General features: G+C 44.1%; 1 protein-coding gene across 4 annotated transcripts in view; it reads left to right on the plus strand.

Moving 5' to 3' along the window:
• The first annotated feature begins 4,725 nt into the window (after positions 1–4,725).
• The window catches only part of PLPP1 (phospholipid phosphatase 1), a 64,342-nt gene continuing 48,214 nt past the window's right edge, over positions 4,726–20,853 (plus strand). Inside the window, exon 1 of one of the 4 annotated variants that reach the window (XM_030470986.2) lies at positions 4,726–5,131. In XM_030470986.2, the coding sequence (XP_030326846.1) occupies positions 5,074–5,131 (58 nt within the window). In that variant the 5' untranslated portion in view covers positions 4,726–5,073. The remainder of the gene's footprint in view (positions 5,132–20,853) is intronic. The other 3 variants (XR_003989283.1, XM_030470984.1, XR_003989282.1) reach the window with 3 other exon arrangements.

Here is a 20,853-nt window from a genome sequence, read left to right on the forward strand (position 1 = left end):
AAATGTTCTAACAACTACATGGCCAGACCAAACAAAAGAAGAGATATGAGTCTAAGATATTTTGGTGGAATCTAAATTCTGCTTCCTGAAACTTTCTGTGCAAAGGGTGTCAACTGACTTCAGAGGTCCAGGCCTCAACACAATCTATAGGAGTGTGTGTCATTTTGTAGGGGGCAAATCCTATGCCCTAGACAGATGATGTAAGAGAAACTCAGGAGGGCCGTCTTTGCAGACTTCCCTCCTTGGTCCTCATCTGTAGGTCTTACTGCATGAGTGGGGTTTTGGCAGATAAATTCTAAGTAACCATGCAAAAGTACTGCAGTGTCTGAATCTGACAGAGAATTACAAACAAGTCTGAACTATTTCACTTTGGCTAACTATTACTAACATATTTTGCAGTGTTACGCTACGGCTGCTGGCTGGCTTTGAACATATGAAGACCTGATTAAGATCAAGTTCATGCAGCCCAATTCCATGCAACCGTGGCCAGCAGCAGATGTTTATGGGAGTTGGAGAAACAGGCCCTACAGAATGACTCTTCCCTAGCAGACCTTTCTAAATGTAGGAAATCAGCAGTTTTGGTACTTCTTGAGCTACCAGCATCCATCCCCTATGAATTTACCTAGTGTCTTTTGTCTCCTTTGTAATTTTGAGCCCCTGAGGCAGTAAATTCCACAATATTGTCATGTAAAGGAGTCCTGTTGTCTGACACCTTATATAGGTTCTCCCTAGTTCTTACCTGATACAAAGCAGGGAATGCTTGTTACACATTTAACCTTTTCTGCACGTTTCATGATTTTCTATACTTTGTAAAGCCTTTTCCTTTCCCATCGCTCTCTTTCAAAGCTGAAAAATCCTACCATACTTCTGTTTCTCTTGCATTGAAGCTGCTGTATACAAGTTCTAAAGATCCCTTCTGCCTTCATTTGAGCTTTCTCTTTCTCTACTTACCCATTTTGATGTGGGATTGCCTGCACTCAAGCATGTGTCATCCCTGGCGGTGTTCAAGGCCAGGTTGGACAGAGCCTTGAGCCACATGGTTTAGGGCAAGGTGTCCCTGCCCATGGCAGGGGGGTTGGAACTAGATGATCTTAAGGTCCTTTCCAACCCTTACAATTCTATGATTCTATGATTCTATGATGCTTGATGGATTTCTCCTGATGTCTTTCCTAACAGCATTCCCAGAATCCTGGTTGGGGTGGTGATCTCTCCCCTGAGCACCCAAAGGACGGCTTCCCAGAACTATCCACCATGACCCTCTCATTCCTTTCCTGAGTGATAACAGCTCATTCAGGGCTATTGACTCCTACCCCAGATCAAGCTACACGGAAAGAAGCCTGGGAAAGTCCCATCACTTACTAAAGCTGCTCATCTATATGAATGTTAATTGCAGTTAAGAGTCCTGTTGGGTCAGTACTAATTAATTATCATACAAGTACCACTACAGACTGATGATAAACTTCCTGAGAGTTTAATCCTAGTACACACAATACTTTTAAGGAGCATGGTCAAAACACTGAAGGTCACGATTTGTAGAAGAACCAAAGGAAAACAGAGACATGAACAGGAATTTAACTTGGTCTTGATGTTCTCTCACTGAGGGCTGCTCACTGCCCTCAGTTAAAAAAAGATACAATTAAAAAAAAAACTGACAACAAAAACAACTCAACAAATCTCACTGCTCTCAATTAAACAAACAAAAAGATATAAAAAAAAAACCCCAAACACAAAAACCCACACAATAAATTACCATACCAAACAAGAGAATACAAGAGAGGGGAAGATATTCAGGAAAGTCTAAATTCTAGAAAGTAATGTTAGATCATTTAAAATTTGTAAATTTAATGAAGAGATAAAATATAACTTATTGTTACAGTCCATTGCCTTCATTTTACTCGATCCCACTTCAAAAATGTTCTTTAGCATAGACCCTGCTAAGCATATGAGTGAATCTGACTTGACATCGCCGGGTTGCTATGGTGGTTAAAAGAACGGTGGGTTCTTTGCGCCGTGCAGCAAAGGACAAGTACGAGGCAAAGCCTGGACAGGAAAAATGCCACAGACTCAGAAGATAACACAGAACTCTTAGTACCTGGAAAAAAGTGAATTTAGAGGCTCCGATACTTGTGTTGTATACTTTAAAAACCCAACCTCTAAAGGATGCTGAATGTGATTTCTATTTGTGTTTATAATCAAACATCCTCCATCCCCTCAGGAATGCACTGCTCCAGATGATCCCTGATCAAGCACCACCAGTTTGCCGTTTCTGCTACCCTGAGCACTGCAGCTGCCACAGATACTCTATGAAAGGTGCTTAAGTATGCACGTTTGGTCGGCCCTGGGCCCCCTTCAGTTTTACGCCAAAACATCCTTTTTGTGTGAAATAACAACATACCTGAATATGCAGTACTTGTACTAACACAACCCTTGAGTAACGTAGGGGTCTGCTAATCTGAGCAGCAATTCAGGCTGAAAGTGCTTGGGTTGGCGTGCTTCCATGGTTAATACTTGTCTGCATGTGAAGGCACAGAAAAGCCTCCTGAGAGCCCAGGAGGATGCAGTGCTAGCCTCATCCCTCAATCCGTGCTCAGCTGGGGGTTTCCAAGACATAGCAAGCCTGGTGGTGGGAACAGGGTTGCAACAGAGAGGCTCATATCCCTTGTGCAACGGAAAGTTTGGAGAGGAACCGGGAGACTGCTTTTTCTCCTGAATTCTGGCAGAAGATTGCAGCGATGCGCCTTCCCTCAGGCAAGCCACATCTCAAGGGTGAAAGAGAGATGTAGCAACTGCAAGACAATAAAGCATGATTAATTTCTCTGTTTGGTGAATGCTGTGCTGCTGCTGCCCAATTTCCAGGTGTTTTTAAGTGTAATCATTATCTTGCTTACATTCTTCTGGGAAGAGATCCATTTGAATCAGCACAATCTCTTCGGTCTTTAATTTACCGCATAGGGGTGTGGATCAGGAGAGCTGTTGAGCTCTTTGCTGTCTTAGCCCCAACAAGATTAACATGATGCTTTTGGGTTGAAGAAAGCAATTAAGACAATTGCCCGTGGAATGTTTGCATTGCTCGTCTCCTGTCTCCCGGTTTCTCTAACCACCTTGTAATTTGGGGGATGTTATCTACTCCTGACTTAAGGCCTTGTGAACAATCCCCTGCTTTGTGAGGAGCAGGACAGATTGCACACTTGTCTTTCAGCAGCAGCTCTCACAAGATAAGCACAGTTTTCACAGTTGCCAGGTTGTGTTTCAGTTTGTTCCATTACTATGTTTTACGACAATGCTGGGGTTTCTACCTCCTCAAGACCATCCCAGAACACTTGCACAGGAAAATGCGCTCTGTAAATTACACATTTATGAAAAGAAAGTTCTAGTTTTAATCTCTAGAACTGGCCATTTTGGTTTGTAGCTGGGATGCTTCTTGGGTGCTGAGATGAAACTGGGAACTCCTGTACAGGCTGCCATGTGGAGCTCCTTTCTGTGTTCTAAACGGAACTCATTTATAGAATCATAGAATCAAACTAGGTTGGAAAAGACCTTTAAAATCATCCAAGTCCAACCTTTACCCTAGGACTTCCAAGTCCACCACTAAACCATGTCACTGAGGGCCTTGTCTACACAGGTTTTGAACACTTCCAGGGACGGTCACTCTACCACTGCCCTGGGCAGCCTGTTCCAATGCCTGAGCACCCTCTCTGTGAAAAAATTTTTCCTAATATCCCCTAGTAAAACCAGAGGCCGTTATCTCTTGTCCCATCGCCTCTTACCTGGGAGAAGAGACCAACAGCCACCTAGTTCCATCCTCCTTTCAGGGAGTTGTAGAGAGCGATAAGGTTTCCCCTAAGCGTCCTTTTCTCCAGACTAAACCCCTCCAGGTCCCTCAGCCATTCCCCATCACACTTGTGCTCCAGACCCTTCACCAGCTCCATTGCCCTTCTCTGGACCCACTCGAGCACCTCAATGTCTCTCCTGTAGTGAGGGGCCTGAACTCACTACAGAACAGAACTGAACACAGGATTCGAGGTGCGGCCCCACCAGTGCCCAGTGCAGGGGGATGATCACTGCCCTGGCCCTGCTGCCACACTATTGCTGATACAGGCCAGGATGCTGTTGGCCTTCTTGGCTGCCTGGGCACAAGCTGGATCATGTTCAGCTGGTTGCCCTTCTGGGCAGCATGGCCAAATTGAAGATACATTTTCTCCGTGTTGGTCACTGTTTTCCTTCCCAAATAAAACCTTTTAACATGGAAAAACATTGTTTTGGGTTGGGCTGAAACTCAACTTCTCAGCTGTTATGCAATTTTCCAGCGCTCCTCCAGAAAACAGCTTTTTCCTCGCAAAAAAACAACCCATAAAAAAAATCTCAGAACACCACAACAGCAGCAGCAGCGCCCGCGTTTGCACTGCAGGACCCTCTGCGTCCCTCCGCACCCCGCGGCCGCTGAGCCCCCGTGTCCGCCCCCCGCGCGGTGCCGGTCACCCCGACGGGCAGCCCCGCAGGAGCCGGGGGGGGGCGGGCCACGCTCCTGCGCCGCGGGCGGCCCCGCCGGCGGACAGCGCCGTGCGGGCAGGGGGAGGCAGAGCGCGGGGCGCGCCGCGGCGCTGCCCCAGGCGGCACCGGCACCGGCCCGTGCCCAGCACCGCGCGGGGACACCGCCGCCGCCATCGCCCCAGCGCGCGGGGGGCGCGGGGCGGGGCGAGCCGTGAGGCGGGCCGCGCCGCGATTGGTCGGGCCCGCCCGGCCGTTGGAACGCGGCCGCTTGGAGGGGCGTCACAGTGGCGGGCAGGGAGGGGCGGGATGAGGCTCCGCCGCCACCCCGCCCTTCGGACCCCCCGCGCCCGCCCGTCCTCCTTAAAGCCCCGGTGGGCGCCGCGGCGGCGGCAGTAGCGCAGTGCGGGTGCCGTGATCGCGTGGGGCGGGAGCCTGTGGCTCGGAGCGCAGCGCCTCGCCTGGCCGCGGCCGGGCCCCGGCCCCTCCCTCCGTCCCCGCTCCGCGCCCGCCCCTCGGGCCAAGCCTGTCACCGCGCCGCGCGAGGAGGCGCCGCCGCCGCGCCGGGCGCCCGGCGCTGCCAGCATGTTTGACAGGACGCGGCTGCCCTTCGTGGCGCTGGACGTGATCTGCGTGGTGCTGGGTAAGTCGGCGGAGGGGCGAGGGCGGCCGGCCCGGGCGCGGCGCTGCGCTCCTTCCCCGCACGGCACCGGGCTAATCGCATGCTGCCCCGCCTCACACTCCCCTCCCCAGCCGCGCCAGGCACCATGCCCTTCCCTGTGCCTGTCTGCTGCTTCACCGTTGCCTGCCGCCCCTCCGCCCCCCACACCGCCCTCCTTCCCCTTGCCGCCGCCCCGCTGAGCCGGCAGCGCTGCCGCCCCTCTCCCGGAGGAATCTGGTCACTGCCGCCCCCCGGGGAGAGTGCAGGAGGGAGGGAGCTGCTGCTGCTTACCCACTGACATCTGGAGCTACCTCTGCTCTCTGTTGTCCTTACTCTGTCTTCCCTGACCTCTTCTGTAGGCTGTAAGCCGGTAGTGGCAGAGCCTGTGCTGTGAGGGAAGGTAGGCGTCTGCAGGGTGTGTGCGCCAGCCCGGTGGTCGGGGGCTGCCGTGCCGGGTCCGGCATCACGGGAAGCGCGCTTCGCCCCCTTGTCCCGCAGCGGCGGCGCGCTGCGGCAGGGAGGAGGAGGAGGAGGTTCGCTTTGAGGTCTGAGTTGCCTGCGGTCCCGGTGAAACCAAGCTGATGCTCTAGGTTGAGGCTGAGGGTGAGGCGGGGTGTGCGGTAGGACGTGATGTTTGTCTGTGTGCAGCGGTGAGGGGCACGAGCAGGGGCAGGAGAGGCGCTACGGTGATGGCCCTGTGCTGGCACACCGCCGCAGGACGGCAGCGGCTTATCTTGGCTACCCCAAGTTATGACACCTTCCCAGTGTTTCCTTCTTCTCTTTCAATCTCTAGTTCTGTTGAAACTGCATCATGGTCTGTCAGTTTGCATTACCTCTCTCCTTTTAGGTAATGACACGGTGTGACAAGTAGCGATGTTAGTTATCGATCAGCAGAGAGGAAGTTTTACTCTGTGAGAGTCGTGACTCCTCTGGATCTCTGGCTGTTGAGAGCCTGGAAAGTGTCTTCAGTATCTGAAGATGTACTTCTTGGTTAATCTCAGGAACTGTTAGCTTTGGATGTTTGCTTCCTAATCTAATGAGAGCAGTACTTCAGTCATAAAGCTAAGCACTTTCTCGTCATTCTCCCTGGATCATGTTCAATCAGACAGATGTCTCTAGCATCAGTAGGAGCATAGTGAGCAACGTTTCATCTTGATAGATGCTTCAAAAAGCAATTGTACCTGTAGCCAAATGGCTTGAAAGAGCAAAATTGCAGTGAATGATGCATTGCTCTGAAAAAATGTTATATGAGAGAGAGCTTCTGGAGAATGATAGTGGATTTACCTAGCCCAGTAGGAGTGATCTTTATTCAGATCAGAAGTTTTACTGTAGCAAGAAGTTTTTTTGTAGCAAGGCTTAAACTCCCACACTGTCTTTATGTTGAGTAAAGCAGTTTTGTCTGTACTGGTAATTGTCATTACAAAATCTTTATAATCAAGAAAAAGTTTTGCACTATCCGTATACTTCAGACTGTTTGAAGCATATGGGCATATTGTGAGTAATCTTAAGTAATCAAGGAAAACAAAATCTATAAAAATTAAGTCTGTAGGAGGCATATGACATGAGGATTATTTAGCTAGAAGAATGAGGGTTTCCCCCTGCTCCTGCCCCAAGTTACTACCTGCGGGTGTATTCCTGACCTTGCCCTGCAGTGTAATATCACGTTACGCACCTTCCTCTGCGTCCATGTAGCATTTGGATCACAGATGCCCTAATGTGATGCCTCAGTGTGCTGGAGGGTTGACAGACTTTTTATTTTCCCTTGGGCTTGTTTACTTCCCACTAGTAGGGAAAAAACAATACAGGCACTGCATAACATGAAGTCTCTTGGCACCTGCAACTTTTAAACACATTGAGTTACAGGTTTCAGTGAAACTTTAGCTGAGACAAAAATATGTTAAGTGTAGGAATGGGAAAGATACTGGATAGAGGACCAAATTCTCTTCCTCTTCTCCCTGGCTCCCATGTGATTGAGGCAAGCCCATAGAAGAACATGGGTCTTAAGCCTGTGGGTCTAAAGCGGGAATCTGTTGTAATTTTTTTTACTTTAGGAAGAATAGTTCCTGTCGATCGTGTGCTTCTGTTCTAATTCTTACTTTCTCCTTGCCCTTCCTCCACCCTGTGCACTTTGGTGTCTGCTCAAGTGACCGAGGTAACTGCCCAGATAGAGTGACTTGCAGGTATTGATAACCTGATACCTGGTATCTTCACTAAAGAGACGTGGAGCCTTCAAGAGAAAGCTTGTTTAACTATGTCATACTGGAAGTTTAAAATTGTGAAGGCCAGCTTTAGTTGAGGTCTGAACTCTCAATGTTGGTGTGGTAGCCTGTTCTAACACAAAAAGGTCTACCAGTAGCATACTCATGATCCTCAGGGTAACTCTTATTGTCACTTGATACAGAGCTTGTGCTTTTTCTCCTGTTCCCCCCTTCCCCATTGTAAGTGAAGATGGGGAAGAAAATTAATTTCATTGCCTTAGCAGTGCTGGCCAGGAAAAATGCTAAGGTTATCACTTCAAGTTACGGTGACCTTTCTTATCCCTAAGTTCACCGCAGTGCAAGTGGATGACTCTGACTGTATATGTCTGTGTGACTTACTCCCGTTTTAGTCAAACCATTCTTTGTGCGGCTTCAGCTCTCCCAACACAAATTTTCCAAAGGGAAGAAAAGGAAAAAGAGCTTTACTGTGATTATTTTTTTTCTTTTCTTCTGAATTAAATGGGTTTAATGAAAGGTCTGACAAGTGCCCAAGATGGAGCAGAGGTAAAAGACCAAGAAAGAGCAGGCAGCACAGGAGGGAGCAACATCTCCCCCTTAAGCTGAAACTTAAGTCTAAGGTTGCTCTTAGTTTGCTTTAAGGAAACTCCCTCCCTCATCCACCTTTCTACCCTGTAAGAGAGAGAGAGACTATAAGGAAAGCAGTCTTTGGTGCCCTGAGAATAAATAAAAACTCTCTCTCTGTTTTACTAGGATGAGAATTCCTTCCTTCTAAATGATACTAATGTTTCAGCATTAAACTAGTTTCATATTCTATAAAAAAAGCTGCGGGTTTCTGCAGTATCTGCCCTAAAATAGTGCGATGAGGCTGTATCTGCATTCTGCGAGTGCTGATCTGCAGTGCTGGGGGTGTGTGTGCTGCATGTCCATATGCAGCTCTGCAGTGCTGCAGGCAACAGCTCCCTTACTCTCCGTGGGCTGGTAGACAGTGGTTGATTTCTTCCATTGCTGGAACGCGTGACTGTCTGGGGCTGCAGGATTTCCTTCTCCTGCATATTTTTGTTACTTGTCCCTCCTTGGTTTTCTGATAGAGAGACATTTTGTATAGATGGAATGATATTTCTAGGCAACAATAAAACAATTTTTTCTCTGACAGTAAGACTTGTTTCTTATGGTTTATTACAGTTTTGATTTGTCATGCAAAAAAATAACAGCTTATTCTAATAACTTAATTACTTAGCTTGTGAGTGATGTCTTCATTAGGCATTATATATATTCTCTGCCACTCTTAACACGTCTATTGTTTGGCTGCAAATCAGGCACCTTCTTCATTAAGGCAGGTAAACAACACTTACAGAACAAAGTTGGGAAACCCGAGGTAATATTCCCGTAATCAGTGGAAGAACTACTAATCACATTAACTAACCTTTAGACCACACTCTCACAAAGACCAAGTCAGATTAAAGTAAGTTCTGCAGAAGTGACTGGAGCAATAAGGAAAACATTCTCTGTGACATTAGACTCAAGGAGAGCTCGCATCTGGTCTGCGCTTGTTGCAGTTCATGTTTAACTTCAGTGCAGGGATGCAATACAACAGAAACTGTGTTTCTTTAGTCCCTTGCCTAACTATACAATCACTGACAAGCTATTATAAGTAATTAGGGAGTGTACTTGTCAATATGTGATTGCTGGTGTAATGCAAAAATTATGTACGACCAAAGACTAGAAAAAATGATGTCTTCTAAAGAATTTAGCTCTTCACTGTTCTGATCCACTCTTCTGCAGTACATTGGAAATAGTAAATAGCTACTTAACTAGATTTAAAACTGATGTAAATCTAGTTATGTTTGGTGGGTACATGTTTGAGGATTTTTTTTGCCTCTCCTCTCCATGTCCTACCCTGTGCTGGCTCAAGAAGCCAGTTGAAAACTTCCCTACTATCCAGCTGTTCTTTAGCAGTGGGACTGTCTGCTCCTTGGGTGTTGAAACATGTTGAGCTGCGAGCGGTACCTGTGCAAAAAAGGAGGATGTTGGTAGGTGACCTGTGGTATAGAAAGTGAGACTGTGTCAGTCTTGTGTTTTTCATCATGATACTACTTCTGAGTAAGGGAAGGAGAAGTTCTTGTCCTCCAAACAGAAGGAACATGTGAACTAAACCCAGAAGTACTAAATGCTTATGGCACTTTCTTATGCTTACTATTTAAAGTATACTGCATGGAATGATATGTTATACACATACGCTAAACAGCAGATTCCTGTGTATAGGACAGGTGAGTTTGCTTTTGCAATATGTAACCTGGGAACGTGAGGTGTCTGGACCACTGCACACCCTGTACAATGTCTGCTCCGGGTGCCATTCTTCCCTTCTGGCAGTGTATACTCACTGAAGGCACCTGTCTCCATGACGATTAAGGTGTTGCTGTTAGGCAAGGAAGGCCTCCTTGTATGTGGGTTCGCACTTCCTGGTTGTCCTAGTTCAAATAAAACCTCCTCCCCTACTACTTGTGACTCACTGACATGTGTCACCATCCTTATTTTCCATGTCATGTGGATGCTAAATCTTTTTTCTAGTGCATAAATACATTGTTAAGCTGTAACAGGTTCATGTGAAAGAGCAGCTTGTTTTCAAATGACACTGTCCACCAAGTACCATGAGATGATACTTATGAAGTTGACTCTCAGTTCATTGGAAACATGATTGTCATCTAAAACAGGGAAAATCTTCCCTCGCCTGCTGCGCTTTCTCAAACATAGGAGACCGAGTACTCTGGTTGTGACACTGTCCCTTGTTGCGGTTCTGGCAACAGTCAATTCTTATTTGCCCCCACATAAAGAAAGATGCTCTACCCAGAGACTTCCTCCATCTTTCTAGGAAACCTACTGAAAAGCTTCAGGTTAGAACTCAGCTAGTGAACACTATTCAAAGTCAGCAATCTGGTTCTTGCTTTGCCAGGTATTGCTCTTAAAGTGTATCTTGTACTCTAGCTAACTCCTGCCTCAGAGAAGTTCTTGCACTTGATTTTTACAGCAATGGGTAAATCCTAATTCACTTTCCAGTGCCTTCCCAAGAGCCAAATCTTTAATTTGGCACTGTGTTCTTTCCTCTTGGCATAATACAGGAAGATGCTTGTCAGCAGTGAGGTTCCTTACTAGCTGTTTGAGTGCTGGTGACCTGTTAACCTTAAACAGACGGAAGGGCTCTTGAAGTGTGCTTATGTGAAGGTCGTGACCTTTGCTCAAAGGGAATGGAAGGGGCTTCTGGTGTTTTCTACAGAAAATAAAGTACCACACTGCAGCTACATTATATAATAGCTCATCTCTCATAGCTGAAGAGGTCCTGCCTCACTTTTGTAGCTGCTTGTGTGCTCATTGAGCCTGTGTTGAGCTGATTCAGTACACTGACCTGTTTTTAGAGAGCTGGATAGCATGAACTCATACCGACTAAAACCAGCTTGGTTTGAAACCCACACAACGACAACCCTGGTGGGAGGAGAAGTAGAGTTGACTACTGGTTGCGTTCTACTGCATAGTTTTGTATAGGAGCACTGTTGCACTGATCAGACACTGATGACATGGTGAAGCTGTGATAGTCCTCTATCTGTGACTGTTGGAGCATCAGAAGTGGGTAGCATGAAGAAGTGACCTAACTGTGGAAGGTATCTGGTGATGAGAGATAACTTGAGTTTTGCAGCCTTACAAGTGACTTTATCCCCAGCAACTGATAATGCTCTTTCCAGAATGAGTTCAGGAGAATTAAAATAATCTCACCTTGGATGGTGGGAAGGAAAAAAGAGAAAAGGAAGTGACAAGCAGAGTTACAGGGAACTTTACTGGCAGGTTATACCACCCGCAGAAGTAGGGCCTTTAAAAAGTTAGATTCATTGGTGATGGGCTTGATTATTGCTGTATCTGCTCAGGAGTGGTGGTGGTGGTGCCAGCGATTGGTTCCTTTCCCTGTTCTGCAGTGGAAGCTCCTGCTTCTTGGGGTTTAATCAGGTAAAATGGTTGACTGAAGACAGCTGAAAAACCCACAAACACTAGAAATGCAGATAATAGATGACTAGCAAGACTAATCAGTTAGCCCAGTTTTAAGACAAAAAATGAAAACCATTTAAGCTATCCTGAAGAAGCAAGATTTCCTTAAGATACTTTCTTAAACTGTTTGTAGGAACAGTAGAGTTGGTACCACATCAGGAAGTACCAATCAGTTCAGCTGCAGCAATATACCTCTCAGTCCACTTGTGAGACCACAAGCAATTTTCCAGCCAGAGTGGTGTAGTCCTGCAGTTTAAAAACTGGAGGGAAACTGCGGCTTCTATTAAGGGTCTTCTGCTCATCTCTTACCAACTGCTAATGAGTTGACTCACTTTCTGGGAGGAGTTTTCTAAGTTATGAGACTGATCTTGGAGGCACGGAACTGAAAGCTGTCTGTTGATAAACTTGCATTCTGTCTTTCAAACTACTTTGCCAGATTCTCTGGTACAAGAATCTGTCTAGCACAGTCAGATTCCACTCTTAAAATTAAGACTGCTTTCTCGTATAGAAACAAAAAATAGACCCAAATAAGCTTTTTTGCAGAATATGATACAGGAAAATAATGTTCAAACTGTTTGGTGCACTTACCAAACACTCTTTCTGTTACCACATTGAGTTACAGGGTTTGAACGATCAGTACAAGAGGCATTAATTGGCTGGTCTTGCTGTGTTACAGACTTCACTGATTCATCTTTAAAAGGCTGCAACCAAGAAGCAGTCTGACTCAGAAGTGTGTTAAGGTTTTATTTGTATTGTACTTCAACAGCTTTATTTGTGTGGTATTTCAACATTTTTATTTATTTATGCATATTTACTAGTAGTTCAACACTTTTATTTGTATTGTACTTCAACACAGTTTTGGCATTCCTGTTCATGTGGCATCTTGCTATCTGGCGACAGGAAAATAAAACTTTTTATTTTAAATTAAAAAAGGCAAGTGTGTCAGGTCAGGGCACCTGTCTTGGGATGGCTGTAAATCCTGATTCTACTACGTGGAAATAAAGGAAATCAGGAGCCATATCAATACAGCCTTGTTTCTGTGATGCTGCTTATGAAACACTGGATATTGCTAGGCTTAGCCTAGATTTTAGTGTCTCCTCCCCTTCATCTGTTACTGCTAATTGTGCAGCTTTCAGAGCGACCACGTGGGGGTTACTTGATCTCATAAGGCAGTTTTGAGTAGTTAGCCAGCCATCCCTGGTTTAGAAGAAGGGTTACATGTTTTTGTTACATGATCCCTTTCCTAGGCAAGGAGGAAGCTGTACCAAACAGGAGTTTTGCTCATTTTTTGCCTTAAGTTTAGAAGGAATTATGTATTAAATTTCAGCATCTTGGGTAACTTCACCTCTCTTGGAATAACTTTTCCCCTCAAATTAATTTCACTGCATTTTTGTACCTTTAACTTTGTTCTGTTATTGCAGATCTGCAGATTACTGTAAACCTGTTCTGGCTGAGTCACTGAAACTTAACAGTAGGTGCAGTATTCTTTGAAACTGGAGTATTGGAATGATAAGGAACATACATGCATCTAAGCTTATATTCCGTATTTTAAGGTATCTGAAGCGCAGTGGATTATCCTTACCTTAAGCTGAAGAGGCTGGTTCGAAAGCTAGTGATGGAGAGACCCAAGAGAATAAATTTCTAGTTATAACCATGAAACCTTCTGATGTGCAGCAAGCTAATGGGAAGCATATATGGCCCTTAAGGGGCCAAGAGGGCATTTAATGCTGAGATACAGAAGGGAGGCAGTAAGATCAAGCCCTGCAAATAGCTCCATCCAGTCAGGCACTGTTCCCCATTAAATTCCAAAAATCATCATCTTGGTCAGGGTCTCCTTTTCTTGATGTTTCGTATGAGTTCTGTAGCTTTTTGCTGACTGAAAGAAACTAGGGTTTCAATTCTGTTTTGATATGTGAGCCTATACTGCAGTACTAGTATTCAGTTAAAATACTCCAAACCAGTATGGTAGCTGAGTCTAATGCTAATGGAGATCTTGGGAATGGAAGCAAGGTCACTATTTCTGTTGCAGACTCAGTCTCTTGTCACTATTCCCATCTCTTTTTGAATCTTAAGACTCCTACCATCAACACAACAAGGAAATAAAAAATGAAATCTCTAATTCATATATAGAAACTTAGATCACAAATCTAATACTGATAACTTCTGCTGAAACTGGAAAGTGGCACCTACTTGTATTATATCAGTACTGGAAGACTTTCTATATTGCGGTATTATTCATTATACTCAAGTATTAAGAGCAATGTTTATAAATATTTTTTACAAATTCTGGTTTAACTAACTTCTCAGGAAGTCTTCTGAGTTGGTACCAAATGATTGCTCTGATAGCTCTAAAATAGATAGGGTATTCTAATTTTTTCCCTTTAAAATGCTATGTAGATCTAGCTTAATACAAAGCTTATGTTCTCAAAATGTACTGTTAGACACTGTAAAATTCAGTGTACAGTGAAAAATTGTGAAAAATACTCAAATGTGGTGGCATGCAGCAATGTGTACAGTATGAAATTACATTCTGATGGATGACAGGGTAGACAATCTTATGGAAATTCTGAGTCCCTCTATAACACTGCCATTGTAAGGCCTGGCTTTGTTAAAGACTGTTTAAATAAAATATTACTATGCTTGTAAGGCTCACTGAAAAAAGCATTTGCACTCCTAACAACTAATTGCCCATTATATTTCTAGAAGCTGAGAGGTATTTTGGTTTAGGGTGTGTAGCTATATGGGAAATGCTCTGAAAACCTCTTGCTGTGCCCTCCCACAAAACAAAGATTAAAATGGAAAAATAGTTACAACTTCTGGAGTTTAAAAGAGCACTAGTCTTAAATGACATTCAGAGTTGGTGTCACCTGCAGTAAAAAAACAGAAATATAATAAATCCCTTCCTCCCATGCCAACAGCTGACCTTGATAGTTCAGTTTATTTTGCTGTATAGTTTTCCCTGTCTGTAAGCCCAGTGCTTTAGGTTGATTGTTTGTAGATCATCTTGGTCTTTGGGGGCATTTTGTATCTGTGGGCTTTTTAATTCTCTAGACAATACAGTCAAAGCCTTTATCAGTGACCGTAGTACTGAGCACATAATGTGAGCAGTGATTAAATATTTAATTTTCCCTCACCAGGAGGGGTTACAGTAGAAGTCACTCTTACTTGCTCTGGCTGCAGCCAGTTGGACTCTTCCCCATGCCATGAGCAGCACTGCTCTCCCTTTCCATTCTCCTGCCCACCTCTGGTGTCCTTTACCCATTAATTTGAGTGTCTTAAACCCTTGTCAGGTCTGTCAGCAGTAAGAGTAGTTGGCCTCTGCCTCACAGGGTGGACTGGTGATGAGTTCCAGAAGGTTGTGGATGGTCTGGTCTAACTTGAGCCTTCTCAGTCCCCTGAACACAGCAAAGCCCACAGCACAGCCTTTGCTTGTGACCTGCCACTGTCTTGATTGAGCCATATATTATTATACAGGTAAGTAATAGAACAGGCTAGGATATATTGCTGTCTTGCCTCTCTGCATTTTTTATTCTGTATTTGTGCTTCTGTACATGCTCACAGGAGAGACAACTGCATGGTTTTTAGACTAACAGGTGTTTAGTGCTTCTAAATGTAATTTTTTTTTTGACTGAATTGTAGGTATGAAGGAGAATACATGTCTAGGAATATTTTTAAACAAGTGGTGTGACTTGTTCTAATGGATTGGTAATGTAGATAACTGAACTAGTGCTCTCATGTAGTACTAAACTGTTGAATATGGAGGAGCTAGAATATGAGGGGTGAAAGGAGATCATGAGGGGAGAGCAGGGGCAGCCAAGAGGGAAGATCATGAGGGGAGAGGTGGGGCCATCGTGAGGGGACAGGAGAGGCAGCCATGAGGGGAAATAGTGAGGGGACAGGAAAGGTGGCCATGAGGGGTGAGGGGAGATCATGAGGGGAGAGCAGGGGCGGCCATGGGCTATGAGGGGTGGCCATGAGGGGTAGGGGTGGCACCTATATAGTGTGAGGCCACTATGAGGGGGCAGATGAGGTGTGGCTGTGACTGGAGATCATGAGGAGCAGCCATGAGGGGAGATCAGTTTGCCCTTAGTGACATGGTTTAGTGGTGGGCTTGACAGTCCTGGGGTAATGGTCTGGCTCAATGATCTTAAAGGTCTTTTCCAACTTGGTTGTTTCTATGATGTAGTTCTCTATGAGTAGATGACTGGACTAAAAATTGCACTCTTCAGTGCTGACACTGATCCAGCTTGGAGGAAGGTTTCCTTTGCTTCCTGCCTCCACCACCTTTACCTTGACTCAACCAAAAGTGTAAGGCATGGTGAGGGAGTTGTTTAGTGAAACTGTCCTCAGCTGGCCCGGGTTGCTGATCAGGCTTCTTGCTAGCCAAATCATAGATCAGAAAACAAATAAAAATGTAAGTAGTGTGCAGTTGCAAGTAGAATAGTAACAGAGATTAGAATGTAGTTCATGCTGTTAAATACATATATCCTGTTTACTGAAGCTTTGCACAGCTTCTGGTGTTACCAGAATAATCAGTGTGCTGATATTAGAAATACTTTGCATTCCTTGGGGTAGAAAAGTTAGATAAAGTCTTTAAAAGTGGCTGTGAGATGAACTGTGAGCTACCTGCTCATCTCAGCTACTGAAAATGTACGGTATATTGATTTTTCTCTTGTACATCCCTTACTCTTTGGTGTCAAGTCTTTTTTTTTCTTTTTGTTTAATCTCTTCTTCCTCTTAGTAGCTTTCTGTATTCCCAGAACCTGCTGTCTAAGAGGTGTTGATTCTTTCTTCTGACTGCTCGTGGGGAAAAAAAAAATTTCAGCACATCTGCTTTTTTACAAAGAACAATCTTTTTTACAGATGCTCCCAAACTCTCTCCAGCAGCATGAGGTTGACCTGTCTGACTTTCTTTAAATCTCTTGCTTGCTTCCGTACCTCAGACTGTACATTGCAAAATGAGCAGCAAAGCAAACATGGTTGTCTTGGCTGAAAAGAAAAGCAAAAATACATATGTAAGACTGGGAGAACTTAAATGTTCCGTTGCACTCAGTAGTAGTTGCCAGCTGTATAGGTTCAGCTCAGAATGATGGCATTTGTCTGTCTGTGGGGTTATTTACAGCAGCATCTCTCTACTAAGAATGTAAGCTATGAAAAGTACCTTTTTCTTAGATGAGCAGCCTTAACCGAATAACTGTTCTGTTTTGAAGCTGTCATTTGTGGTGTCTTATGGGGATTATTTCTCCAATACAGCCAGAATTCTACTTTTCAGGATAAATGTATAGAAACATAAAATTCTTCACAGTCTCAAATTCTTCACAATTAGACTAGTACAGTTTCTCTTACTCTGACACGTATTTGTGAGTTCAGTACAGCGTGAGGAAAAAACTTTGGTTAATAATCAAGCTAGAATATTCTCATTTGCTGTAGTCTGCCTTAAGAGTAATTGCTTTTCTCCTGGTTTCTAAATATTCATTTGTTTAAATGAGGAGACCTTCCTGATGGAGGACTAGGTAGGAGCCTTGTGTGTCTTGAAGAACTTGAAACACCAATTCAGCACAAGTTTTTAAGATAGCACAGAGCCTCAAGCTAAGAGTTTTTTGCTTTCACAGATAAGGAGGCCATCTGGGTTAATTAAAGGATGTTTACATAGAATACAGTGCATTCCTTTGAACTGCTTAGAACAGTGGAGGGGAAAGCAACGCTGACCAGGAAAAAATGTGACAAGGTGTTTAAGCTGATCTGAGATTATGGCCAGTCTGTCCTTGTTCTCCCTTCTTCCACACCCTTGGCTACATATTCCTTTTCTGTCCCTTTCACGAACAATTGGCTCACTTGGCCAGAGGCACAAGTGCTCATGAAAAACAGGAAAACAAAACCAGTGTTGTGTGGGCATGGGATCTTTCTTTCTTTGGACAGCATGGTGTGAAAAGCTAGTGCTCATTGCAGGGAAGGGGATAGCAGTAGAAGACTAGAGGTGAGAGAAGGGCAGGACAGTCTAGCTTGTCTTGAGTTGCTCTTGAGAATATAGCCAGGTTTTGTGAGCACCATACTTGGTTCTGGGCTAGATCGTACAGTATACCTGAAATGGTCAGAAACTTAATTAAGAGTCCCTTTCCTTTCAATTATAAAACTTAGAGACCTATCTAAAACTGTGTCCATAGACTTGATTAGGAAAATATTCCTAAATTTTAAGTAGAAGGCAGTATTTTCAGACTCTGAGGTTACCTCATGTTGAACTGTATTCTCTGCTGCTCTTAAATATTTATGGCAACTGCTGGCTGTGTTTGAAAACAAGTGAATTCAGCTATAAATGCTGGGGTTTTTTCCCCTGATTAGGGAAAAATATCCCCAAAATATCCCATGCAGCTTGCTGGCAAAGCCAAATGGACACCTTGGTATCAGAATCCAATTCCTTATGCTTCTAAATTTAAGCACCTAACTCTGAAGCTACAGATGTAATAAATCCCATAAGTTAAAAGAATAGTGCAGTGTTAGACACATTGTAAAAAGATCATAGTTTGGTATCCAGCACTTCCATTTATAGGAGAAATTATGTAACTTTGACAGATTTTTCTTTTTTTTTTTTCTTTTTCCCCTCATTAAACTGTTGTCTTTTTTAAGGAAGATTTCACACCCACCCCACCCCTGTTCCCTTGGGTATTGCTCTCTTGACATTCCCTTTCTGTGGGTGGAGAACCATTCTCACAGTAACTTCCTCCTTAGTCTCTGAGCCTGGACTTCCCTCCCTTCCATACAGGCTTTTGTCTTGTGCTGTGTTGTCCAGCCAGATGTGATTAAATGAGTTCCCTGAAGTATTGATATTACCATGAGGTATCCCTAGGTTTTCAATGGAAACCACACTACAACTGGCTTGAACCTACAGATTAGTGTTGGGAACTCCTTGTGAACTCAGCATAGCCCCATTTAAGTATTTCAGCTAGTTTAACTTAATTCTGTTCAAATGTGTGTTGTCCTGTTCTTATAGCCAAAAACTTGTGGCTGTTTCTTCCATGCAAACACTGTTCAGTAATTCAAATATCAGCCTTGCCTCTCTCCTCTCCCTGTCTGTCCTGTGCATTTTTATTCTGGTCAACATATATGAAGCCTTTTCACCTTCTGTACATAGGTAAAGGCTTCAAATCTCCAGTCTTTTTTCTTATTCAACTTTGCTACCACTGCTGTAGCTTTCAGGGTTAGCCAGGGTCTGTTTTCATGAGCATTGCAGAAGTGTCTCTTGGATAGGCCAGTTTCAGAGCACTGAAGTGATCAGGTTATTTTCTCCGTATAATTAAAGGGAAGAGAAACCAGATCAGAGGAATGCCATCTGTTTCTTGCTGCCATCCAGGAAAACAGCCCAGAACCTCTTGGTCACTAGTTCATGATGAGATCAACTAAACAAATTTGAACAGATAATAGAGAGACTCTAATTCTTAGTCTGAAGCATGGGACACTTCAAGGAAAGGGTTTTTTTAGAGCTGAAGTTCATGCTTTAGAGGATATGAGAAACAACTGATCCATTGTGATCCCTTAGGGTATAAGGGTAAAGGTATAAGGTACGTTATAAAGTTACCTAGATCAGAAGAGCACCCTCAGGGGTTACTGCTGGTACTGGTGAGGTAAAAATGAAGAGGAGGTACATCTTGAAGAGGACAAGGCATGAAAGTTGATCTACAAGATTGCCTTTTAGCCTTGTAATCTTTCAGTAGATCTTGGTCAGCCTTTCCCCTCCAGTTTGTAGAAGTTAATGAAATGGAATATGCATGCATTCCTCAGAGGTTCGCTGTACAGCCTGTCTGCTTAAAGGTCATGGAGATGCTTGGCACCTGTGATGGCAATACTGGCTGGTTATGTACATTAGTGTGTTTTGGTTGTTTGTTTTTTTCCCCCTCTTACAGTGAAATCTTCAGCACCTTTTGCTTACAATGTACTAAGTGTTGTCTTCTCTCCCTGTAAAATGAGCAGTAGTAAGAATGCTGCTACTTGTTTAGGATAGGTTAACGTTCGACTAAACACCATTTCCGTCTTCTACTTCATTGCCGGAAAGCAGTGCATTGTTTAGATTGCAGTGGGAATTCTAACAGTAATGTAAAAAAATGGAAATGGGCAGTTAGTGTGAGATGTGTAATCACCTTCCAATTTCTTGTATTCTTTTACTATGAACTATAAAATTAATTTTGCATTCACTTCAGTGAAACTGTCCTCTTCTGATTCCTTTGCTGCTTTTTCTCTTCCCCCTTCCCAGAATCTCATGGTTGAAAGTAAAAACATGTTTCTTAACCCTACCCTAGATCAGGCAGACTTTTAAATTACTTTGTAATTACTGCATAATGTAGTCAAATCAACCTGATTTAACAAAAAGGTACATCCTTTTCTTTCACTGAAACATGTAGAAAAGAATAAAAATGTATGAAGAAATATTTAAATGTCTAGGCACCAGAAAAACTTGGATAACTGCTGGTTATGTAAAAGTTCTTACGGACTAGTTTTTATAAACAAGCTTCAAAAAGAAGATTATTTAATGGGAAGAAAAGAAAGCATAAACTAAATCTTGAGGTCCTTTCCTCTTTGTTTAATGAAAACTGAGCACTCAATGTCATGCATTCTCCCTAATAAAAAAACCCAACAACCCAACCCTCAAGCTTCGGTCTTAACTAGGTTACGGAGTGAGTAATTCTCTCCTGCTTGCAGTTACACAACAAAAAAACCCCTTCATATTCAACCTGATTGTTTGTTTTGCTGGTAGATTTAAAACACTTACTGTTCTTTTTCTTTTTGAGGTACACTCATGTAACAGCTCTCTTCCAGTTCCTAAAGAAATCTTCCTTGAAAATAAAAACCAAATGCATGACCCATGACTTTAAACCTGTGTGACCAGCGGGTCGGGGGAGGTGATTCTCACCCTCTACTCTGCTCTTGTGAGCCCCCACCTGCAGAGTACTGTGTTCAGCTCTGGGGCTCCAACATGACCTGCTCGAGCAACTCCAGAGGAGGCCACGAAGATGATCAGAGGGCTGGAGCTCCTCTCCTGTGGAGACAGGCTGAGAGAGGTGGACTTGTTCAGCCTGGAGAAGAGAAGGCTCCAGGGAGATCTTGTATCAGTCTTTCAAAAGAAATCTGGAGAGGGGCTTTTTACAAGGACGTGTAGTGATAGGACAAGGGGGAATGGCTTTAAATGGAAAGAGAGTAGGTATAGATTAGATATTGGGAAGAAATATGAGGGTGAGGTACTGGCACAGGTTGCCCAGAGAAGCTGTGGCTGCCCCATCCCTGGCGGTGTTCAAGGCCAGGTTGGACACAGGGGCTTGGAGCAACCTGCTCTAGTGGAAGGTGTCCCTGCGCATGGCATGGGGTTGGCACTAGATGAGCTTTAAGGTCCCTTCCAACCCAAACCATTCTATAATATTTCAGCAGCTGGTAAAAATGAAATACCCCATCCTAATGAAGTTAAAC

Source organism: Strigops habroptila, chromosome Z (genome assembly GCF_004027225.2).
Source record: "Strigops habroptila isolate Jane chromosome Z, bStrHab1.2.pri, whole genome shotgun sequence".
In the NCBI taxonomy this organism is placed as follows: domain Eukaryota; kingdom Metazoa; phylum Chordata; class Aves; order Psittaciformes; family Psittacidae; genus Strigops; species Strigops habroptila.